This window comes from Carica papaya, chromosome 1 (genome assembly GCF_054855325.1).
Source record: "Carica papaya isolate Zhongbai chromosome 1, ASM5485532v1, whole genome shotgun sequence".
NCBI lineage: Eukaryota > Viridiplantae > Streptophyta > Magnoliopsida > Brassicales > Caricaceae > Carica > Carica papaya.
Window position 1 is genome coordinate 30,586,667 of NC_142309.1, and position 19,138 is coordinate 30,605,804.

The following is a 19,138-nucleotide window of genomic DNA, read 5'->3' on the forward strand; positions in this document are numbered from 1 at the left end:
TTGACCCCTTGTCTCCGATTTTCTTTTCAAAAACACCCTCATAATTCAAATTTTCACCCCTTTTTCCCAAAATCAATTTCAATTAAATCCAAATAATATTTTTACCTAATTTTATCATTATTATTATTTTTATTAAATTAAATTAAATAAAAATCTAAAAAAATTCAAATAAATAAAAATAAAAAAATAAGAAGATAAAATAAGAAAAAAAACACTTGGGTGTTACATGAGGAGAGAACGAATCCAGACCGTCCACGCTCGCCGGAACGCATTCGAACCGTCCGATCGCAGACACGCGGATTGCTAGCGTGGCCTCCCGCGTGACATCGAGTCAATGTGCCTTGTCACGCGGCGCGCTCTGATTCGTCGAGACTGCTGAGTGGGCAGTTCTACACAGTGCAATTTTTCTTAATTGCGTTTTGACATTCAGTTTCATATTTTTCTTTCAATAATATCATCCGAACCCAAATTTTCACCATTTTTTTAAAAAAATTATTTTCAATTTCATTCTCAACATATTTTTTTTCCTAATTTTACATTAAATAAAAATTTATTAATTTTAAAATTATATTTTTATATATTATTTAATTTTTTAAATTAATTTCCGGGCGGACCCAATTATTATAAATTTTTCAGAACATTCTGAAATTTGTATTATAAAGTTTAAGACTAAAGTTTAGTCACATATTCACCCGATCTGGTTTTTTTAAAGGACAAACTAAATTGAATGATAATTATGAGAAAGAGGCTGTTGTTTAAATGGTAGTGGAGCTTCGAATGAGATGGAGTTTCCATTGTAAAATAAGATTATATATGCAGCATATTAACATACCTTCGTATGTATGTGTGTATATATATATATATATATATATATGATAGACATATCCACTGCAGTTGAATGTTGCAAATTTCCTTCTTTGACATAATCAAACACCAGTTATCCTTTATTCTGCAAATTTTACAAGCATCGCATATATTCATGCCGGCGGAAACCATATCAAGCAGCTGGGCAAATTTAATACACAACACATTTGAAACAGACATATATGCATCAATGTATATTCCATACCAATTAATAAAAACTAAACTCTATTAAAAATTCCAGCTGATTCGCATATTCATGGAATCATTAACTCACCTAGTCAACCCTTCTTGTCTTCTTTAATCTCATCAACTTCATTACCAACGAAATTACCTGCTACCTCCTCCCCTCTAATTACCACCAACCAACACATTTATATACCGAGAAACATAGTAACAGACTCAAGTATTCATATAATTGTATCTCTAACAAGGTTGTGAATATCAAAGTATTGGGTTACTAATTGAGAAATGGCGCTGAAAGTGCTGTCGGCGCTGGACGCAGCCAGGACCCAATACTACCACTTCAAAGCCATCATCGTCGCCGGCATGGGCCTCTTCACTGACGCCTACGATCTCTTCTGCATCCCACCCATCATGCGAATCATCGGCCAAATCTACTACCAAACCCTCGTCGTTGACCAAAACGGCGTCGTCATCAAGAAGCAATACGACATTCCCCTCCATATCGTTTCTATCATTGTCGCCATAGCGCTTGTTGGCACTGTCATCGGTCAGCTCATCTTCGGCTCACTGGGTGATCGCAAGGGGAGGCGACACGTCTACGGTCTAGCACTGATGCTTATGGTGGTCAGCTCCTTCGGTTGCGGCTTCTCCATCTGCAGGACCAGAGACTGCGTGGTGGGCAGCCTCATCTTCTACAGGTTTCTCTTGGGCGTCGGTATCGGCGGCGACTACCCATTGTCCGCAACTATCATGTCGGAGTTTGCCAACAAGAGGACACGTGGCGCCTTCATCGCCGCGGTCTTCTCCATGCAGGGGCTTGGGATTTTGGCGAGCTCCGCTGTCACGATGGTGATCTGCAAGATATTCGAGGCGGCTTCAGGAGATGGGACGCCCGATGAGGCGGACGTGGCATGGAGGTTAATACTTATGCTAGGTGCAATTCCGGCTGCGTTGACGTATTATTGGCGAATGATGATGCCTGAAACTGCCAGGTAGGCGATTTGTAGTTTTGCAGGAGTAAGACTTTTGTTTTTGATAAAAGAAAAATGATACCCGAGTTTTAATTCCTGTTATTATTTTATTTAAGATGGTTTAATGGTTAATGCATATCAAACAAAACATTAAGAGACTGTAAATATAATTAAAAAATTCTGCATTATATGTCACATATAATTAAATATAACATATATCATCTTGATTATGATGACAAAAATATAACATATATCTATATGCCCCGTTAAAAAAATTCTAAAATTTTTAATTAAAAATATCAATTAATTTTACATTTATATAAGCGGATATATTCTTTGCGTTGCAAGAATTTTGGATTTAAAGGTGGTTTGTGGGTGTTGATCAGATTCACAGCTCTCGTGGAGCGTAACGTCGCCCAGGCAGCAAAGGACATGGAGAGAGTGTTAGAAGTTTCCATGAGTCAAATTGCAGAAGATTCACCAATCACGACACCAGAATCACTTTCTTATCCCCTCTTCTCCCCACAATTCTTCCGCCGACATGGCCGCGACCTCTTCTCTTGCGCCACCACCTGGTTTCTAGTCGACGTCGTTTTCTACAGCAGCAACCTCTTCCAATCACAAATTTACAACAGGTACGTACCAAATACCGACAACGATCCAACCGTCAGCGTCTTCAGCGAAGCTTTCGCTGTGGCTAGACTCCAGGCAATCGTGGCCGTCTGTTCGACAATTCCCGGCTATTGGGTGACCGTCTATTTCATCGATAAAATTGGAAGAGTTCGAATACAAATGATGGGATTCTTTTTCATGGCCATCGTTTACTTAGCTATCGGCATACCTTACAAGCACTGGGGAAGAGGCGTAGACGCTGGGTTTATGGTCCTCTATGGGCTGACTTTCTTCTTCGCAAATTTTGGACCTAATACGACGACGTTTATAGTTCCGGCAGAGCTATTCCCTGCGAGGTTTAGATCGACTTGTCATGGGATATCGGGTGCGATTGGGAAGGTGGGTGCGATTATCGGAGCTGTTGGATTTATACAGGCGGCGAAAGATACGGACAACGATGGATTCCCAGAAACTAGCAGCATGAGAGCTGCGTTGGTGAGCTTGGGGGCCGTATGCATTATTGGACTGGTGGTGACTTATATGTTTATGAGAGAGACAATGGGGAGATCACTGGAGGAGAACGAGAACGAATAAGAAAGAGATCAACTTATTTTTACACCATTTTTGTACAAATTTGCGAGATTTTTCTTTGTGTTTTTCTAGCTTGGGTAATACATAAACTATATTCACAGTGTGAGTTGAGTTATACCCAAGGAAAATTGGTTTTCTTCCTTCTTTCCATAGGTCAATTTTTACTTGTTCGAATTGGCAAGTTAAATGTACTAGTTCATTTTTCAGTAAGAACAAAACACTACTTAACTAATGAATACAAAAACATCTGCCTCATATGTCTACTCCCATCTAACTTCACACACAACTACATATTAGTGACTTGAATGCATAAATACCATTCCCAACTTATCATACTAACTATTCTTTTTCAAGACAGATACATGTTTAATCTTTTACTCCTTCAATAAATCTTACATCACCTACACTATTTCATCATGTTAATCTTCCACATCGAAGATAAGAAACTAAGAAACTAAATGTATTATTCTCCATCATACTAGTAAAAATAATGTATTGTGCTTTTCAGATTTTGTGAACTTTTTTCGTTTCATTACTGCTCGATTCGCACCACATATCATCATACTTAAACTCTCATGTTTGTTTTCTAATATTTTTAGTACTAAGCATGAGTTGATATTTTTAATCTGAATTGAACAAGAGCATATACAATGGAAATTTGAATTTTGTAAAATTTAGACAGAAGACTAAATGGATGGAATTTTTCAATGGGATGTAAACAGTGAAAACTCCTGTTCAGTACGTTAACATAAAGGAGGAGGAAGAGAATGCAATAAAAAGAATTCAAAGAAGAGAAGAAAAAAAAAAAAAAAAAAAAAGGAAAAAAGACAATGTGATTGTGGGGATTAAAGTCTCGAGTTTGCAGCAAGTCTGAAAATACGCGAGATTCAGATTCCAACGCAATTCTCTCAACATTCACGCTGATCCCAACCATCCTTGATTCTCATTTCATACTTGACTTGCTTTTCCAGTTTTCAAATTTATTACACAGCTTACTTAAATGTATATTTAGAGTTACACGAATACATTCACACAAGACCCGAGCTAGGTACTTAATTAATAAGACTTCACTCAAAAATACCAAACGTGCTACCTGGTTCATTCTGGTTTTTCTTTATACTCCCCTCTAACCCTTTTCCTTCACTGTAGATCCAGCCAGCAAAACCAAAAAGATTCATGTGGTAGTGATGTGGAATGGACGGCGGAGATCATCCCCTCCTTTCTCTATTTAGTTTACAGAAAAAAGAGACCCAACTACTCACCTGATTCATCTGGAGATGTTCCCACAAAAGCCAAGTTGGACCCGTCAAACCCAATCATTTCCTTGAAGCTTGAGCTACTACCTTTCTTGTTTCTTGGTTTTCATTCTCTTTCATTGCAAAAGGCAAACGACATCGGATTGATTGTTTATTTAATTTATTCCGTCTCTTTGCATGTTTCTCCTGCTATGTATATATATATATATACATATATGTATATGTAACACCTGACATTTCTTCCTCAACTAGATATAAAAAAATTATCAACATATATCTCTCGGTTCTAGTTTCTTCTGTTCCCATATTCCAGTCATCATCACGTCCATATAATTAATTACCTCTTCATGGAGGTAACCCATATATACATATATATATATATATTATCCTTTTCTCACATAACAGCAGTCCAGTTTTGTATATTTAAACTTTCGTTACTCATTGAAGTTTGTGGTTGATTTGCAGAGTGTTGAGTTGAAGGTGGAGATGGTTGGGATTCATGAGAAAAGACTCAGGAAATCTCTATCGAAGCTAAAAGGTACAGTACTCTTGTCTTTCAAATTTCTTTTTCTTTGGTGAGAAATTTACATGTATGTACATGTATAAGGTGGTAGGTAACATACTGAAATATGTACTGCAGGGATAGAGAAGGTAGAAGTAGATGCCAACAGTCAAAAGGTAGTGGTAACAGGGTACGCTCACCGCAATAAAATTCTAAAAGCCATAAGGAGAGGAGGGTTAAAAGCTGATTTCTGGTCTGCTCAAAATGAACTTCTCACTGCTTATGCAAGCGCCAGCTATGGAAGCTTAAGATTCAGCAACTTCAACTTTTTCTAACTCCTCACTTATTTTTTCTGTTTTTCCCCTTTTTTTTTTTTTTTATTTCTTTCAATTCTTTTCTTTCTTTTTACAAAAGAATGCAGTAGATCCAAGAACAAAAATGATGATATCAGGTAGCCACATAGAGTGAAATTACTGAAAGATTTGTTCAGTTTTTGCAGCTGAATTACTTCGCCTCTATTATCACTCAAGTTTTTTATTTTTATTTTTTATAACTGCAAACCTACAAGTTTAAACAAAGGTTTCCTTCCAAGAAAAAAAAAAAAAAAAAAAAAAAAAGAGAAGCAGAAATTCCAGTTGTTCCAGTCTGGAGTACTCACTTGGGAGACGACAAACTGAATAACAAAAAGTAGTGTTGACTGCATTTTCTCTAATTAACTTTGTTTTTTTTTTTTTAAAAAAAAAGGAAATTATTTAATAAAAATTATATATTTGATATATATATATATATTAATAAAATAATATGTTTGAACTCACTCATATTTATTTTAGCACGAGTCAGGAGTTTAAAACAAGAAAAAGAACTATTTGGAATTCAAATATTATTTTTATAAAAATATAATATCGGAAATTAAATAAATTAAGAGTTCTATAATTCGATATGAAACGTTATATTTATTTATAAAAATATTGAATTACGGTAAAATGTATACATCTTAAATGCCGAAAGAACATCACATTTGGCTTCGGCAAAAGAAAATATGACGTAATGAATTCTTCTTAAAAGAAAAGGGAAACAAATACGAACCACATGGTATCAAATCGACCCGATTTCGACCCGACTCTCACGGAGCCACCGCTGGGCTGTAGCGATCGCCATAACCGCTGCTTTTATTACTCTTCCTTGGAGCAAATAGAGAGCCCAAAAAAAATAATAAAAACAAACAAAACAAAGAAAATGCACTTGAGCGAAAACGAAGGATTTGAGGGTAAAACCTTTGTGGTGACCGGTGGCCTTGGTTTCGTCGGCTCCGCCCTCTGCTTCGAACTGGTCCATCGTGGTGCTCGACAGGTCCATTCCTTCGACTGCCGTGCAACGTCTCCTTGGTCCTACGATCTCATCACCCGCGGAGTCCACTGTATTCAAGGTTCCATTTCAATCTTTTGATTTTGACTTTTCACTTTCGGCTCAAGAATTTGATCCCTCAATCTTATCCATTTGTACTGCCATCCTCATTCCGATTTGACCGCATTCACTCCTTAAGATTTTAGTTTTTCTTTTTCCAAAAAATTACGAACATTTCATCAGTTCTATTTCTTTTCTGTTGCATGAAGGTGAAAAACAAGGATCTAGGATGGAAGAATTGCCAGTGTGATGTATAGATCATTTCCTTGAAAATGGACTATTATGTGGAAAATATGCTAATATCCGTACCAAGCTTTGTGTCTACTTGAATACTTCGCTGTCTACTCTTTAAATTTTTATATTCAATTTCTGTTGGGAATATGATCAGAGTGTTAAGATGAAGTCACAAGGCACTAGCAAGATGATTTTTGGTGAATAACTAAATTAGGTTCCAACTGGTTATCTGCTTTGGGTATTGATCTGACTAGTTGTTCGCGGTCTAACAACAGGGGATCTTGTGAGCCAAAAAGATGTTGAAAAAGCTTTGCGAGGTGCGGATTGCGTGTTTCATCTGGCTTCTTTTGGTATGTCAGGGAAAGAAATGCTCCAGTTTGGCCGTGTAGATGAGGTCAACATAACTGGAACCTGCCATGTGTTGGATGCTTGTCTGGAGTTTGGCATCCCAAGGCTTGTATATGTGAGCACATATAATGTTGTGTTTGGGGGAAAGGAGATTAAGAATGGCAATGAGGCTTTGTCTTATTTCCCAATCGATGACCATGTTGATCCATATGCTCGTAGTAAATCAATTGCTGAACAGTTGGTTCTCAAGACAAATGGGCGTCCCTTTAAGTAAGCAATTATTTGTTGCGAGAGTGCTCATGCCATGTTCATTTCCTTGTATAGTCATGTCATGTAATGGCAGGCTTCTGTTTTAAAACATCCGTTACTGGAGTTTGCAACTTCCCATTTTTTACAGCTCTGCGTGCACCCAACTCAAGAGTTCTGATTACTAATGTTAGCTAGTGATCGGGATGTCTGTCTATGATTTAGTTGGTGCCATTAAAACTCAGATGCATGTTACTTCTATGATTCACAGGAAGGATGATAGGAAGCATCTCTATACCTGTGCAATTCGCCCAGCTGCAATCTATGGACCAGGTGAAGAAAGACATCTTCCAAGAATAATATCTCTGGCAAAGTTAGGTTTGTTGCCTTTCAAGATTGGTGAAGCAACTGTTAAAACAGATTGGATTTATGTTGATAACCTTGTACTTGCACTCTTATTGGCAAGCGTGGGGCTCTTAGATGATATTCCTGGAAAAGAAAGGAAGCCAGTAGCTGCTGGTCAGCCATACTTTGTGTCTGATGGTAATCCTTCTAAACTTTTATTAATTTCCTTTCTCTAAATTGTGAACTACGAAATTTAAGAAATGCATTCAGGAACCATGCATGACTTAGTTTCTTGATGATTAAATTACTCCTCAAATTATTGAAGAAATAAAATTCTTAATAGGCCATCCAGTGAACAGCTTTGAATTTCTCAAACCTTTGCTCAGAAGTTTGGATTATGACTTGCCAAAGCCTTCCCTATCTGTACCTCAAGCTTTATTTCTGGGGAAAATTTTCTGGGCAGTCTATACGATAGTATATCCATGGCTAAATAGATGGTGGCTTCCGCAGCCACTTATCCTTCCTGCTGAAGTATACAAGGTTTGCATCTATAACATAGTATGGACAGATTATGTAAAAGTAGTGCATCATATTCGCTGAGGCATTTGTTTCGTTTACAGGTTGGGGTAACCCATTACTTCTCTTTCCTTAAAGCCAAGGAGGAGCTTGGTTATGTTCCAATGGTGACGCCAAGGGAGGGTATTGCTAAAACCATCTCGTACTGGCAGGAAAGAAAAAGGAAAAGCCTGGATGGACCTACTGTATATGCGTGGTTATTTGCTGTGATTGGAATGGTTTTACTATTTTTTGTTGCTTGCTTGCCAGACATAGGACCTGTGCCACATCTCAGAGCCTTCACTTTGTTCTTCTTCCGGTCAATGCTGGTAGCAAGAATAGTGTTGGCACTAGGTGTTGCATTACATATTGGTGAGGCAATTTATGCGTGGTACCTGGCAAAGAAGGTAGATCCTGCTAATGCAAAGGGATGGTTTTGGCAGACACTTGCTCTTGGGATATTTTCGTTGCGTCTTCTGTTAAAGAGAGCAAGAAATTAGATGTGCTACTCTTAATTTGTTGTTGTAATGCATGAAAGACGGTAAAACAGTAGCTTCTTAGATTCAAACAAGTTTGCTGAAAGTGTGATTTTAACACACACTCAACCTACATTTTCTTTTTTTTTTTGTGAAATATTTGTGTGGATTCACATATAAGAAATTATTAGAAAGGTCAAAGAATTGAGTTATTTGAAGGTATACGTGGAACTGAAATAAAAGTATTTCTAATTTTGAATGCGTTATTTTAGTTCCATATGGGGCTCACTTAGAATAGGTGAAACACTCAGTAAAATATATTTCAATTTAAATTAAATGTTTTTATTTTTTAATTGAGAAATAAAAAAATAAATTCATTGTAATTTAATTACATATCAAAATACAAAATCGAAGTAAATTTTATTTATTAAAAAACTAAAATCCAAAAAATAAAACAACCTTGAACCATTTCAGAATGCACACGTAATTGTTATAAGACTTTTTAAGAACTTTAAAAGACTGAAAAAATAAATAAATAATTTATTAAATTCCAATTTCACATAAAAGAAAAATCTTCGTCAATTCAGATAAGCGGGAATCATATGACCACTTCACTTGCAGGCCAAGATAGCACCGAAGATTAAAATATACCATTTAAGCCAATTGCTGGAGATACTCACACAACTTTAAAATGGAAAACTTTTACATGCATAATTTACTCATAATCCTTATCCCAAACAGTTTTGTCCGCTAATGAAAATTTTCTTTTCAACAATACCAAGTGGTCTATATGAAGAATCAAAAGAAATAATGCAGAAAAAACAGAGCTGAAGATCTGGGTTGGAAGATGTGGACCTGAACCTGATCTGAATCTGATCAATGGAGACAACTACAAATTCCGATCCATGAAATTAGCAACAACAACAACAACAAAGAACTACAGTATGCCGAGACATGTTAAAAACTAATCCAATCTCACTCTTTTTAACACCTAAAGAAACATACTATTTTCTCTATTCCCTAAACCAACACAGCCTCAGAGTTTTTGAGTATCACTAACCTACCCGGTGCTTCTCTGCCATTGACAAGGTCAAGCAAGAAAAGCATTCTCAAGTCTCTCATTCTACTCTTAAACGATTACAAGGGACATTTCAAATTACAAATGGGTCTCTTGAGGAGGCTATAGTGAATAGTAAGACAACAACAGAGCCCATGTTTTACTACACAAATTAGTGAAGCACTTACTTCGGTTATGACAGCTTTTACTTCCATGGCATGGTCACCATGCTTTGTGGGTTATTGTTATTGCAGGCTCCTGTACTCTGGTTAAGTGGGCTGCCAGCCCCACCTGACGATTCACAAAGGGTTCCTCGAGACGGTGGGCTGCTGGGGCCTGCTGGTCCACCAACTGGAACAAGCTTTGGTGGAGCAGATAGAGGATCCATCTGGTTTCCAGATTGCTTTAGGTCCTTGTTACCATCTGCAAGAAAACTGCCAACAACAACCTGAAGAGAATAGTATTCAATAATTAAGCATTACTTAGCAGAACCTTGAAGTTTACAAATCCATACAATCGGAACAAACGAATTTTATGTTAAACAAATATTTGTAAAAGTTTATTCGCAAATCTAAGTTTCTATTTTAATACTATGACAACCAAGAGCATTTTCTTTACAATTAATTCTATCTGGAATTGATCAGATATATCTTGGATTCCAGTTAACTCAAGAGTTAAAAGGGAAGACTTGAGAAAGCTTTCTTCTCTAGTTTTAGTTTCTCTGAATGAAGTTATCAATTGAATTTCTAAAGATATCTTAGTATTATGATTTAATTCAAACCTCAAAATTCATTTGCAAATTAATTTCTCATTCAATTTATATACAAGTCACAACCAAAATAAAATTCCATTTCTAAATTGTCTCAGAAAGCTTTGGACACTAAATAATTTTGAATGGGATCCATGACAAAAGGTCAAGTGATACCTCTCCACCTTCAGAAGTTGAAGGCTAGAAGTTCAACTCTTATCAAACAAAAAAATAATATATATATATTACGTTATACTAACAAAAAAATCCATGACAAAAAAATTCAAACAGACGTGCAAATTAAGCTTATAGAGTTAGTGCACATAAAATCATAACATTAAGTTGGGGCTGCAAAAGGGTAATATAGAAGTTTTGCTCCCACAAATACATGGTAAGCCATAGAACTCCTATTATCACAATTTCCTGACTCATTTAAGTCCTGAAAAACTTTTACTCCGCATTTTTCTTCCCATTAACTGTTTCAATCCATCATACAAGGTCAGCAAGATGAAAACTATATTGACATAAAAGATAATAAACCTGAACAGGGGATGCAGCTGTCAGAAGACCGGCCACACAACCACCTAAAACCCGGCCATCTGGACCAGATAGCATCACGCTTAACCCTCCAGTTCTGCTCCGCTGACCGCCATTTTCAGTTAGCAGAAATGAACCAGTAAGTGACAAAATCTCAAATCTTCCCTGAGATGAAAGAATCACAGGTAAAACTATTAGAGAATGTCAAGTATACATAAACAAAACAAAAGTATGGTTAATATGAGCCAATAGGTGACCATGGTAGATGTCTGAAATATAGGAAAAAAAATGCCTTACTACTTAAACAAAAAGCCAACAAAAGTTCAAAAGTATAGTGCTGAAGTTTGAATTAAAAAATGCAGTTCAGAAATAAAAAAGATATCACACTTTTACAGTTATTGTTGGTTAGAATCCATATTGGTAACTGCTATGTAATCTAATAATTATAGAAGTATCTACAAATCGAAGGACCCATGCAGTAAAAGAAGCCCGTTACTACAAGTCTGTTGGGGGCTAAGTTTTCACTCCCAATGTCAGCTCTTGAATTAGAATTGAAGCAGACAAGCACAGGAAGTCTGAAATTAACCATGTTTGGCACGAAGGGCATATAATGTGCCAAGTAGTACTATAAATTCATGAACTACAGAACTACTTTTTTATGTAATCCTTTGGGAATATAGGTAAAGTTTTATTCTACTTTGACTAAATTTAATAGCAAGTTTAGTGTGGTTTGTTTATACTTAAAAAATTTCAAGTTTGACGAACATTAAATATTAATCTAGTTTTTTCATAAGCTAGATATTGGCAGAATAAGTTCACTTTCACAGCCACTGGCTTTCAGCTTTCTTTTCTAGTATCTGTTTCTCAAGACACTTTTACCCAAAGATCTGCAGGGAGCTTCAACAAGACCATACCACATTGCTTAAATCTTGAAAATAGGCAGAATAGAAAAGACTCCATACATAGTCTCTTTACATTTCATAGTAACAAAAAAATGCTGTTGGATATACAATGTGGAGTTAATCCTACTTTTGCTATATACACCTATTTTGATGAAGCAACAACATTAGAATTTGGGGGTCACTACTTTCAAATTCATTGCTAATAAGATGAACTCATTTATCCAAAAAAAAAATGCCTCTTGAACCAGAATTTAATACAAAAAAATGGAGCAGAGGGTAAAAATAGCTCTATTTGTAGCCAAAGATTTTCAAAAAAGTCACCAATCAATAATAGTATCTTTACAACTTCACCAAGATACACTTAAAGCCAGAGTATCTAAAAATTCTTCTAAAGTTGACCCATAAACATGCCAAGATGCATCAATTATGATTTCAGCTCATATAGAAGAACATGCCAACAGAAAATTCTTTGTATCAAACCTCATAAGTTACAGTCCCACCAGATGTGGCTGGTTGGCGAAGAGTCACATTGGATATGGCTCCATTTGCAGTCAAGATGCAAACAGCCCTCGGTCCATGTTGTGAAAATGACATTACTTTGGATGACACATCCTGAAAGAGCGAGAACTAATGCAGCTTAACAAATGGACAATTTGCTGAATCTAACAAATTAGCTTGAAACCCAAATGGCATCACCCACTTGACTGTGACAAACTATAAGAATAATAGTCCAGATTCTGGATTAATTTTTTGCATTTGCCACATGCAATTATTTGAATTGACTACTAGAGGGTCAGTTCCTCAAAAAAGAATTGCCTATAGATATTCCTCTAAGAGCAATTTGATTTCTTTCACAGTAGTTTCTAGATGCTTAGATAATACAAATCAGAAGGAACTTGTATTCTGATAAAAATGACAAAATTTTGTTTCTGTGGCCTAGATTTATCACTTTCCATTTGATGTTTGGTTTGCCAATCTAACTTGTCCAATTGATATGTAATGATAATACAATTCATTGAGGACATGTTCTGCACCGAATATGTTTTCCAGGTCCAAACAGTAAATTAGGGGAAATGAGGAGTGCAGTTAAAAATTATTTTTACTAATTCCAGACAACTAGAAGATTCAGACAATGTTAGTGAACTACTACTATAGTATTAGTCATTTTTATGTTGTTAATCTCAATGGCTAAAAGCTCACAGCTAAGAATAAATCACCATACCTGCAAAATCTGTATGTAGTTCACAGTAACACTATTTTTTGATGAAACATTCTTTTATCCAGAAGATTGACTAGCCTGTTAGAGAAGCTCACTATAAAGGACATGAAATAAGTTTCTATAAAATATTATGAACTAAAAGGATATCAATTGGAAAGGATTAATATTTTAGGAACACTAGAGTTAACAGGCTTTCTTTAGTACGATATAAAGGATCATTAATAGTTAATTAATCATCTTAAAGCTTTCATTCACCATGAACCATTAATGGTTAGTCAATCATCTTAAAGCTTTCATTCACCATGAACCTTTGCAATCCTTTTTGTCACCAAACAGAGGGCTTCAGGCAACAAACTCACTCCCCTAACCCACCAAAAAAAAAAACAGCAGTCTTTATAGAACAGAACAGGATCACATATCCTACACATAATTACCCTCATGTCCTGAAATGTCTTCCACACCAGATTAATATATTTTTTCCTGAATATAATAAACTAAATTGAAGCTTATAACTAGTCAGTCTCAATTTACATAAAGAAGTAACGAGGATAGGCATATTTATTACGTAGGCTAATTTACGAATCAAGCTCACGTGAATATATAAACCCTCTTATAAAAGTACTTGTCACAGTCAAATTGGACAATAAGAAATAAATTGATAAAGCAAGTGTTTCTTCCTTTTTGCCAGCAGCTTTTGATCCATAAAAAGATGTGATCAATCAACTCAAATTTACCTAGGAATATCATCAGAACCGCATTTTACACAACATTTACAACTTAGAAATCAATTGTTCATTAAGAATAATTGCATAGTAATTGGACAAGGTTAAAAAAAAAAGTAGCTCTCCAGGATTCACCAGATGAAAATCAGGCATAAGTCAATAGCTACCATACTAATTAGGATAAAGAAAAACTGAAAGAAGCATCTCAATATACTTAACATCTAATGAGTAATTGAAATAGATGATATAAGATAAAATGTACTCAACAATTGCAACTAAAACATACACTTGAATCTCAAATCTAGAAAAGATATGTTTTTCTATCAAAGAGAAGAAAGTAAATATGAAATGATTGAAGGAAGAGAAACAGGAACCTCTCCAGCTTTTACGGTGATGACATGAGGTGTAAACGCAACCCCCGCTGGTCCTGCACCGAGGAACCTCCGTGAGAAAATATAGAATAGTAATGAACATGCGCTTTAGACAACATGACAAACCGGAGAAACATAAAATGTACAGATACTGTCTTTTTTCTGAAAGGAAAAAGAAAAGCTTGTTTCAGATGAATGCAACAATGTCTTTGCAGTAATTTGGATATGATGCAGCAAGAAAAAAGAAAGCAAATTTTTTTTTTTTTTGCAAACACTTTCAGATAGATCATATGCATTAGGTGAATGAAAGAAAATCAATAGAAGTCCAAAACATATGAATGAAAAAAAGAGCAGCGTGCACATGTTGCAGTGGAAATTCTGTAAGCCAAGGGAGGACAGAAATGTAATTTTGAATATAAGAATATGAGGTCAGCTCAAACGTATCCTAAGTTCCAGCACTACCATGTTCCCCTGATTTTCTAGCTTACCGAGTCATAAACACATATCATATTCCGTCTTTTATTAAATCAATAGCAAAAGCGACTAGTGAGTGACCACTACATTCCCTGACATAAAACCCTACAAAAGAACCACTAACCGCGAAAAATCTGAATGTGAAAAAGCTTCAGATAACCAAAGCACGAGGATAAAGTCAAAAGCAGACTCTTGTCATCGAGCAAAACATCTCAAAAACCTCATGCCCCCACGTGAGACACCGCTATAAAAATTAAAAACCAAATACTACCCACATCAAATAAAAACCAAGATAAACTGAGCGCAAAATATAATCCTCGTCTAGATAAAAAACGAATGAAAGAATAGCCAAGTACCCAAAGCTTCCAGCTGCTGCTTCTTTGTAGAACCAGGAGGCCTCCCTCTGGCTTTCTTCAAGGAAGTTGGAGAAACTGATGCTCCAGATGGAAGGGAAGCGGATGCAGTAAGAGGAGGAGATGAAAAGCCTCCAGCTCCAATAGACTGGGTTCCAGCGACGGACTGCTGTCCAGGCATCAAAGCCAACCCCATGGCGCCATCTGGACCATACTTTCTTGGCCTCCCTCTCTTCCTCTTCATTGGCTCGCTTCCCATGTTCATGTTAAGACCTGGAGTCATAGCATGTCCGCCGGTGGAACCACCCTCAACGACGCCAACGACACCGACAGGGGTAGCGCCGGTGGAATTTGGTTGGTAGGAAGGGGAAGTGGCGTTCATAGACTTGTAGACAGCAGTCCCATCAGAACTGAAGGCTAAACGCATATTTTGCATCACCGGCTGTGACGGTACAGGGCTCATTTGAAGACCCACGCCAAAGGGTTCTCTACTTGTCATCACTCCTGTCTCAGATCCTGCCATCTTCTGGTGTACTAAGATTCCATACAATTACAGTCTGTAAAAATAGAAAATTTTTGTAATTTCCTTTTTAGATCATGCGAGATCCTAATTTACAGAATTAATCTTAAAACTCTAAACTCTAAAGAAATTAAAAAAAAAATTACTGGTATTGACGGATAAAAATATTAATTGAAAAGGAAGCCACTTCACTGTCGCACAGTGACTTAGACCAGTGTGTGAAGAAGAAATAGAAGATAAAGTAGGGATATTTGGAGAAGATGTTCAATTTAGAGAAAAGACTTTCGGCTTGAATCAAAAAATTATTAAACCCTAATCCCAAAGAGCCAATATTTTCCCCCAAAATTTGGGGAAAAGCCAGATAGAATTTAAGTAACATGTAAAAATTTTTTTAAAAAAAAAAAAAAAAAAAAAGGAAGAAAAAGAAAAAGTTAATGAGAAAACCCTAATTGGTTGCATAATGCTCCGATAAAATTCGTCAAGAGAAGCTGTAGATATTCCCGAATTAGAGGAGAGAGATGCTTAAAGTTTATGAATTATGGCAAAAACACCAATTTTTGTAGATAGAACAGGATAAAAGAAAGTTTACAGAGAAAAATATAATTTGCGTAAATTTACAGTGGAGAGAAAAATATAAAAATACATCAAAAAAAGGAAAAAAAAATAAAGGAAAATAAAACTTACCAATAAATAGAGAAAAAAAAATGAGAGGCGAAGGAGAGAGCAGAGAAGAAATCAAGGGTTTGGAACTGGAAACGAAGGGAAGCTCTAAAACGCTTTTTTTTTTTATTTTTCATAAAAGAAAAAATTCAGAGAAATCTGAATATTTATTTAATTTTGAGGATTTATCTTTTTTCACGAGTTAAGGGCTTGGGCTTTATTATTATTATTATTATTATTAAAAAAAAAGCAGGTAAAAAGCAACGCAGGCCTAATTTGCTTTTGTACGAAAAAAGATATATTACTAATTTAATTGCATTAATAATATCCAACGCCTCCCGCAGTGTTAATCCTGTTGGAATTTTCTACTATACTTACCGTCTTATTTTTCAGAATTCAAATAATAATTCAATATTTTTAAATTAACTTTATTATTTAATTTCAAATTCTATTTTCATCCTTTTTAAAAAAAACAAAAAATAATTAATTAATTGTTCCAGAAACATAATTATATGACGGTTGAAAATTGAAAGAATATTTTGACTTTTATTAACTTCGTTTGATTTTTATTTTTATTTTTTTAGTTATGTTTTTATATATAAAAAAAATATATAATTTATATATTCAAATTAATATTATTATTAGATTTTTTTAATAAAAAAAAAAAAAAAGTATTATGTATTTACATTTTCAAAATTAGCTTCTTTATTATTCCAGACGTTGCAAGCCACAACAGCAACAGCCAGCAACGAGTAATATATCTCCAAGGCATGGCGTCTGTTTCCTCTCTGCATCCTCTCTATCGCCCCCTTGGCTATTGCTGCTCGGTCAAGAGCAAAGGTCCTTCATGCACCTTAACCCTCTCGCTCTCCCTGATTTTCACTCTCTCATATCGACCTCTCCTTTTTCCCCCTTGTGCCAGGACTCCATGTATGCAGAAAGCAACGCATTATTTTCTGCAACAACTCCCGCCAAGAATATCCATCTAATATCAATTCTAGGTTGGTAATTTCCCTGTTTCATGGAATTTTTTAATTTCGATTTTGATTTGGTTTTCGCAGTTCAGCTTTCAAATTCGACTAGAAGAAGATGCTGGGACTAGAAGAAGACAGATTATGTTGCAGATGGGTTTTGCGGCGATCTCATTCCCGGCTATTACTTCCGCTGCATTGGCGGAGAATGGTAATAAACGGGTGATTTTTCGGTGGATCGTATTTGTTGCTCTTGATTTTCAGTATTTGGGATAAATTCTGCTTTCTGTTATTTCAGATGTGCCGGCGGATTTCCGTGTATATACTGATGATGTGAACAAATTCAAGATATCAATTCCCCAAGGTGAATTCTTTTTTCTAATCCCCTTCCTAGACATGGCATGATGGAAATAGAACAAATTTCTGCTATGTTGGTTAAATGTAGTCTTTTTTTGTTCATAAAAAAAAAAAAAATGTCTTCATGTACTAATCCCTCCAAACGATGTGGGCAAGATTTGACAACAGTAAGATTTAACAAATTAGATGTAATAAGTTTCAGGCCTTCGAGAATATGGAGCTTTCATATGTTTTACAAAATTGAAGTAGGCGTAGAACAAAAGTAATTGCTAGTTGTTGAAGATTGATGCAGATTGGCAAGTTGGCACAGGAGAACCTAATGGATTCAAATCAATAATAGCTTTCTACCCAGAAGAAACATCGACTTCAAATGGTATTCATGGAGTTTTATGGTGGATCCATCTCTTCCGCTCACATTATTCACCAGTATTTCTTTCTTTCTTGAATAAATTCAGTGAGTGTCACAATCACGGGGCTTGGTCCGGATTTTACAAGGATGGAATCCTTTGGTAATGTGGAAGCTTTTGCGGAGACTCTGGTTTGTTTCTTGTCATCCAAACGTTCTTTTTGCTGCTTTGCGCAACTTATGGTATCCATCTACGAGCATAACAAACGCCATTCACTAGGTTAGTGGATTGGATAGAAGCTGGCAGAGGCCTCCAGGTGTTGCTGCAAAACTCATAGATTGTAAAGCTTCCAAAGGTATCAATCCTCGTGTCTGAAAACTCTATTCTCTTGTGTGAATGCAGTACATGTGCTTGTGTTGAAATTATGAAACTGGGACAGGATGAATTCTGTTTATAGTTAAATTTAATGAAGAAACGGATCAAAATTGTTTTTTTTTTTTTTCTTAAAATGGTGGAGAGAGAGAAAAATATGATGATGGATTTAATTGATCAGGATTCTACTACATCGAGTATACACTGCAAAATCCGGGGGAAAGCCAGAGACATTTGCTCTCAGCACTTGGAATGGCATCAAATGCTTGGTATAACAGACTGTACACGGTGACAGGACAGGTTCGGAATTGTTTCCCTTGGTCATAGTTCTGTTTTGCGCTTTCCTGTTCCATCTTGTTTTATGGAAGACTAGCCATAATCAAGCTTAGATCCCAACTTGTTTGCAGTTTGTGGAAGAAGAATCAGAGAAATACAGCTCCAAAATTGAGAAGGTAGACGTTATACTAAGATATTCTTAATTCATATAATTTTATAAGAATTAGGACACGTGGATCTTTGTTAATAACTCCAGTTCTCTTTACTCAGTTGTAACCCTTTGATGGTTTTGCAGGCTGTTGCATCCTTCCGATTTGTCTGAAGAAATAGTCATTGATGGTGTGGGAAAGATCTTCCACTTGCATTCAGGCGTTTCTTGTCTGTTGTTATTGTTTTACTTACGTTGTTTGCTCAATTACAAGGACATGTAAAGTCGGGTTTAAATTGAAGCTGAGCCATAATAACTTGTTAGCTTAGATTCATTTTAATAACTCTAAACTCAAAATGCTTAATTAAACTGGAAAAACATCAAACCATGAATTACCGAGACAAGCACTCTGGTAGTGCTGTTTCAGTAGATTTTTTTCTTTTTGTTCCTTGAAATTCACAGATAGTGTTTCAAACTTGGAAGTGGCATGATGGCTTTGGAAATCATATTGAAAGGA

The 19,138-nt window shown here is 35.9% G+C and overlaps 5 protein-coding genes across 7 annotated transcripts; 4 read left to right on the plus strand and 1 right to left on the minus strand.

Annotated features, from left to right (window-relative positions):
- The first annotated feature begins 1,114 nt into the window (after positions 1-1,114).
- On the plus strand, positions 1,115-3,478 carry LOC110818214 (putative inorganic phosphate transporter 1-9). The gene is made up of 2 exons (XM_022046995.2): positions 1,115-2,039; positions 2,405-3,478. The coding sequence occupies exons 1-2, from the start codon at positions 1,333-1,335 to the stop codon at positions 3,222-3,224; spliced, it is 1,527 nt and encodes a 508-aa protein (XP_021902687.2). The 5' UTR covers positions 1,115-1,332; the 3' UTR covers positions 3,225-3,478.
- A 1,066-nt stretch (positions 3,479-4,544) lies between these two features.
- Positions 4,545-5,495, plus strand: LOC110818252 (heavy metal-associated isoprenylated plant protein 28-like). Its single transcript, XM_022047045.2, has 3 exons — positions 4,545-4,830; positions 4,943-5,015; positions 5,118-5,495. The coding sequence occupies exons 1-3, from the start codon at positions 4,825-4,827 to the stop codon at positions 5,312-5,314; spliced, it is 276 nt and encodes a 91-aa protein (XP_021902737.1). The 5' UTR covers positions 4,545-4,824; the 3' UTR covers positions 5,315-5,495.
- Positions 5,496-6,039: 544 nt separating this feature from the next.
- LOC110818255 (NAD(P)-binding Rossmann-fold superfamily protein) lies at positions 6,040-8,799 on the plus strand. Its single transcript, XM_022047049.2, has 5 exons — positions 6,040-6,405; positions 6,893-7,235; positions 7,483-7,754; positions 7,900-8,096; positions 8,177-8,799. The coding sequence occupies exons 1-5, from the start codon at positions 6,069-6,071 to the stop codon at positions 8,609-8,611; spliced, it is 1,584 nt and encodes a 527-aa protein (XP_021902741.2). The 5' UTR covers positions 6,040-6,068; the 3' UTR covers positions 8,612-8,799.
- A 668-nt stretch (positions 8,800-9,467) lies between these two features.
- Positions 9,468-16,333, minus strand: LOC110818127 (AT hook motif DNA-binding family protein). Of its 2 annotated transcripts, none has more exons than XM_022046886.2 (6): positions 16,175-16,333; positions 14,974-15,527; positions 14,147-14,199; positions 12,312-12,443; positions 10,933-11,094; positions 9,468-10,092 (listed from the first exon to the last, which is right to left on the minus strand). In XM_022046886.2, exons 2-6 carry the CDS (start codon positions 15,491-15,493, stop codon positions 9,850-9,852), a joined length of 1,110 nt encoding a protein of 369 aa, XP_021902578.2. In that variant the 5' UTR covers positions 15,494-15,527; positions 16,175-16,333; the 3' UTR covers positions 9,468-9,849. The 2 variants fall into 2 exon arrangements, with proteins under 2 accessions (XP_021902578.2, XP_021902580.2); XM_022046888.2 differs by lacking the exon at positions 16,175-16,333 and adding an exon at positions 15,935-16,076.
- Positions 16,334-16,842: 509 nt separating this feature from the next.
- On the plus strand, positions 16,843-18,949 carry LOC110818051 (Photosystem II reaction center PsbP family protein). Of its 2 annotated transcripts, none has more exons than XM_088210532.1 (10): positions 16,843-16,990; positions 17,073-17,151; positions 17,217-17,332; positions 17,420-17,485; positions 17,771-17,851; positions 17,934-18,016; positions 18,105-18,180; positions 18,379-18,497; positions 18,587-18,649; positions 18,769-18,949. In XM_088210532.1, exons 1-10 carry the CDS (start codon positions 16,921-16,923, stop codon positions 18,793-18,795), a joined length of 780 nt encoding a protein of 259 aa, XP_088066658.1. In that variant the 5' UTR covers positions 16,843-16,920; the 3' UTR covers positions 18,796-18,949. The 2 variants fall into 2 exon arrangements, with proteins under 2 accessions (XP_088066658.1, XP_021902489.2); XM_022046797.2 differs by having other exon boundaries at positions 18,605-18,649.
- Positions 18,950-19,138: the final 189 nt, after the last annotated feature.

Excerpts from the sequence above, each read along its gene's own strand:
- LOC110818214 (XM_022046995.2), top strand. The coding sequence starts at position 1,333 with ATGGCGCTGAAAGTGCTGTCGGCGCTGGACGCAGCCAGGACCCAATAC. Across the intron at positions 2,040-2,404 it reads ATGATGCCTGAAACTGCCAG|ATTCACAGCTCTCGTGGAGC; the intron begins GTAGGCGATTTG and ends GGTGTTGATCAG.
- LOC110818252 (XM_022047045.2), top strand. Across the intron at positions 5,016-5,117 it reads ATCTCTATCGAAGCTAAAAG|GGATAGAGAAGGTAGAAGTA; the intron begins GTACAGTACTCT and ends TATGTACTGCAG.
- LOC110818255 (XM_022047049.2), top strand. The coding sequence starts at position 6,069 with ATGGTATCAAATCGACCCGATTTCGACCCGACTCTCACGGAGCCACCG. Across the intron at positions 6,406-6,892 it reads CGGAGTCCACTGTATTCAAG|GGGATCTTGTGAGCCAAAAA; the intron begins GTTCCATTTCAA and ends GTCTAACAACAG. Across the intron at positions 7,755-7,899 it reads GCCATACTTTGTGTCTGATG|GCCATCCAGTGAACAGCTTT; the intron begins GTAATCCTTCTA and ends AATTCTTAATAG.
- LOC110818127 (XM_022046886.2), bottom strand. The coding sequence starts at position 15,493 with ATGGCAGGATCTGAGACAGGAGTGATGACAAGTAGAGAACCCTTTGGC. Across the intron at positions 11,095-12,311 it reads GTGGGACTGTAACTTATGAG|GGAAGATTTGAGATTTTGTC; the intron begins GTTTGATACAAA and ends CTTTCATCTCAG. Across the intron at positions 10,093-10,932 it reads CAGCTGCATCCCCTGTTCAG|GTTGTTGTTGGCAGTTTTCT; the intron begins GTTTATTATCTT and ends TATTCTCTTCAG.
- LOC110818051 (XM_088210532.1), top strand. The coding sequence starts at position 16,921 with ATGGCGTCTGTTTCCTCTCTGCATCCTCTCTATCGCCCCCTTGGCTAT. Across the intron at positions 17,852-17,933 it reads AGAAACATCGACTTCAAATG|TGAGTGTCACAATCACGGGG; the intron begins GTATTCATGGAG and ends GAATAAATTCAG. Across the intron at positions 18,181-18,378 it reads AGATTGTAAAGCTTCCAAAG|GATTCTACTACATCGAGTAT; the intron begins GTATCAATCCTC and ends TTAATTGATCAG.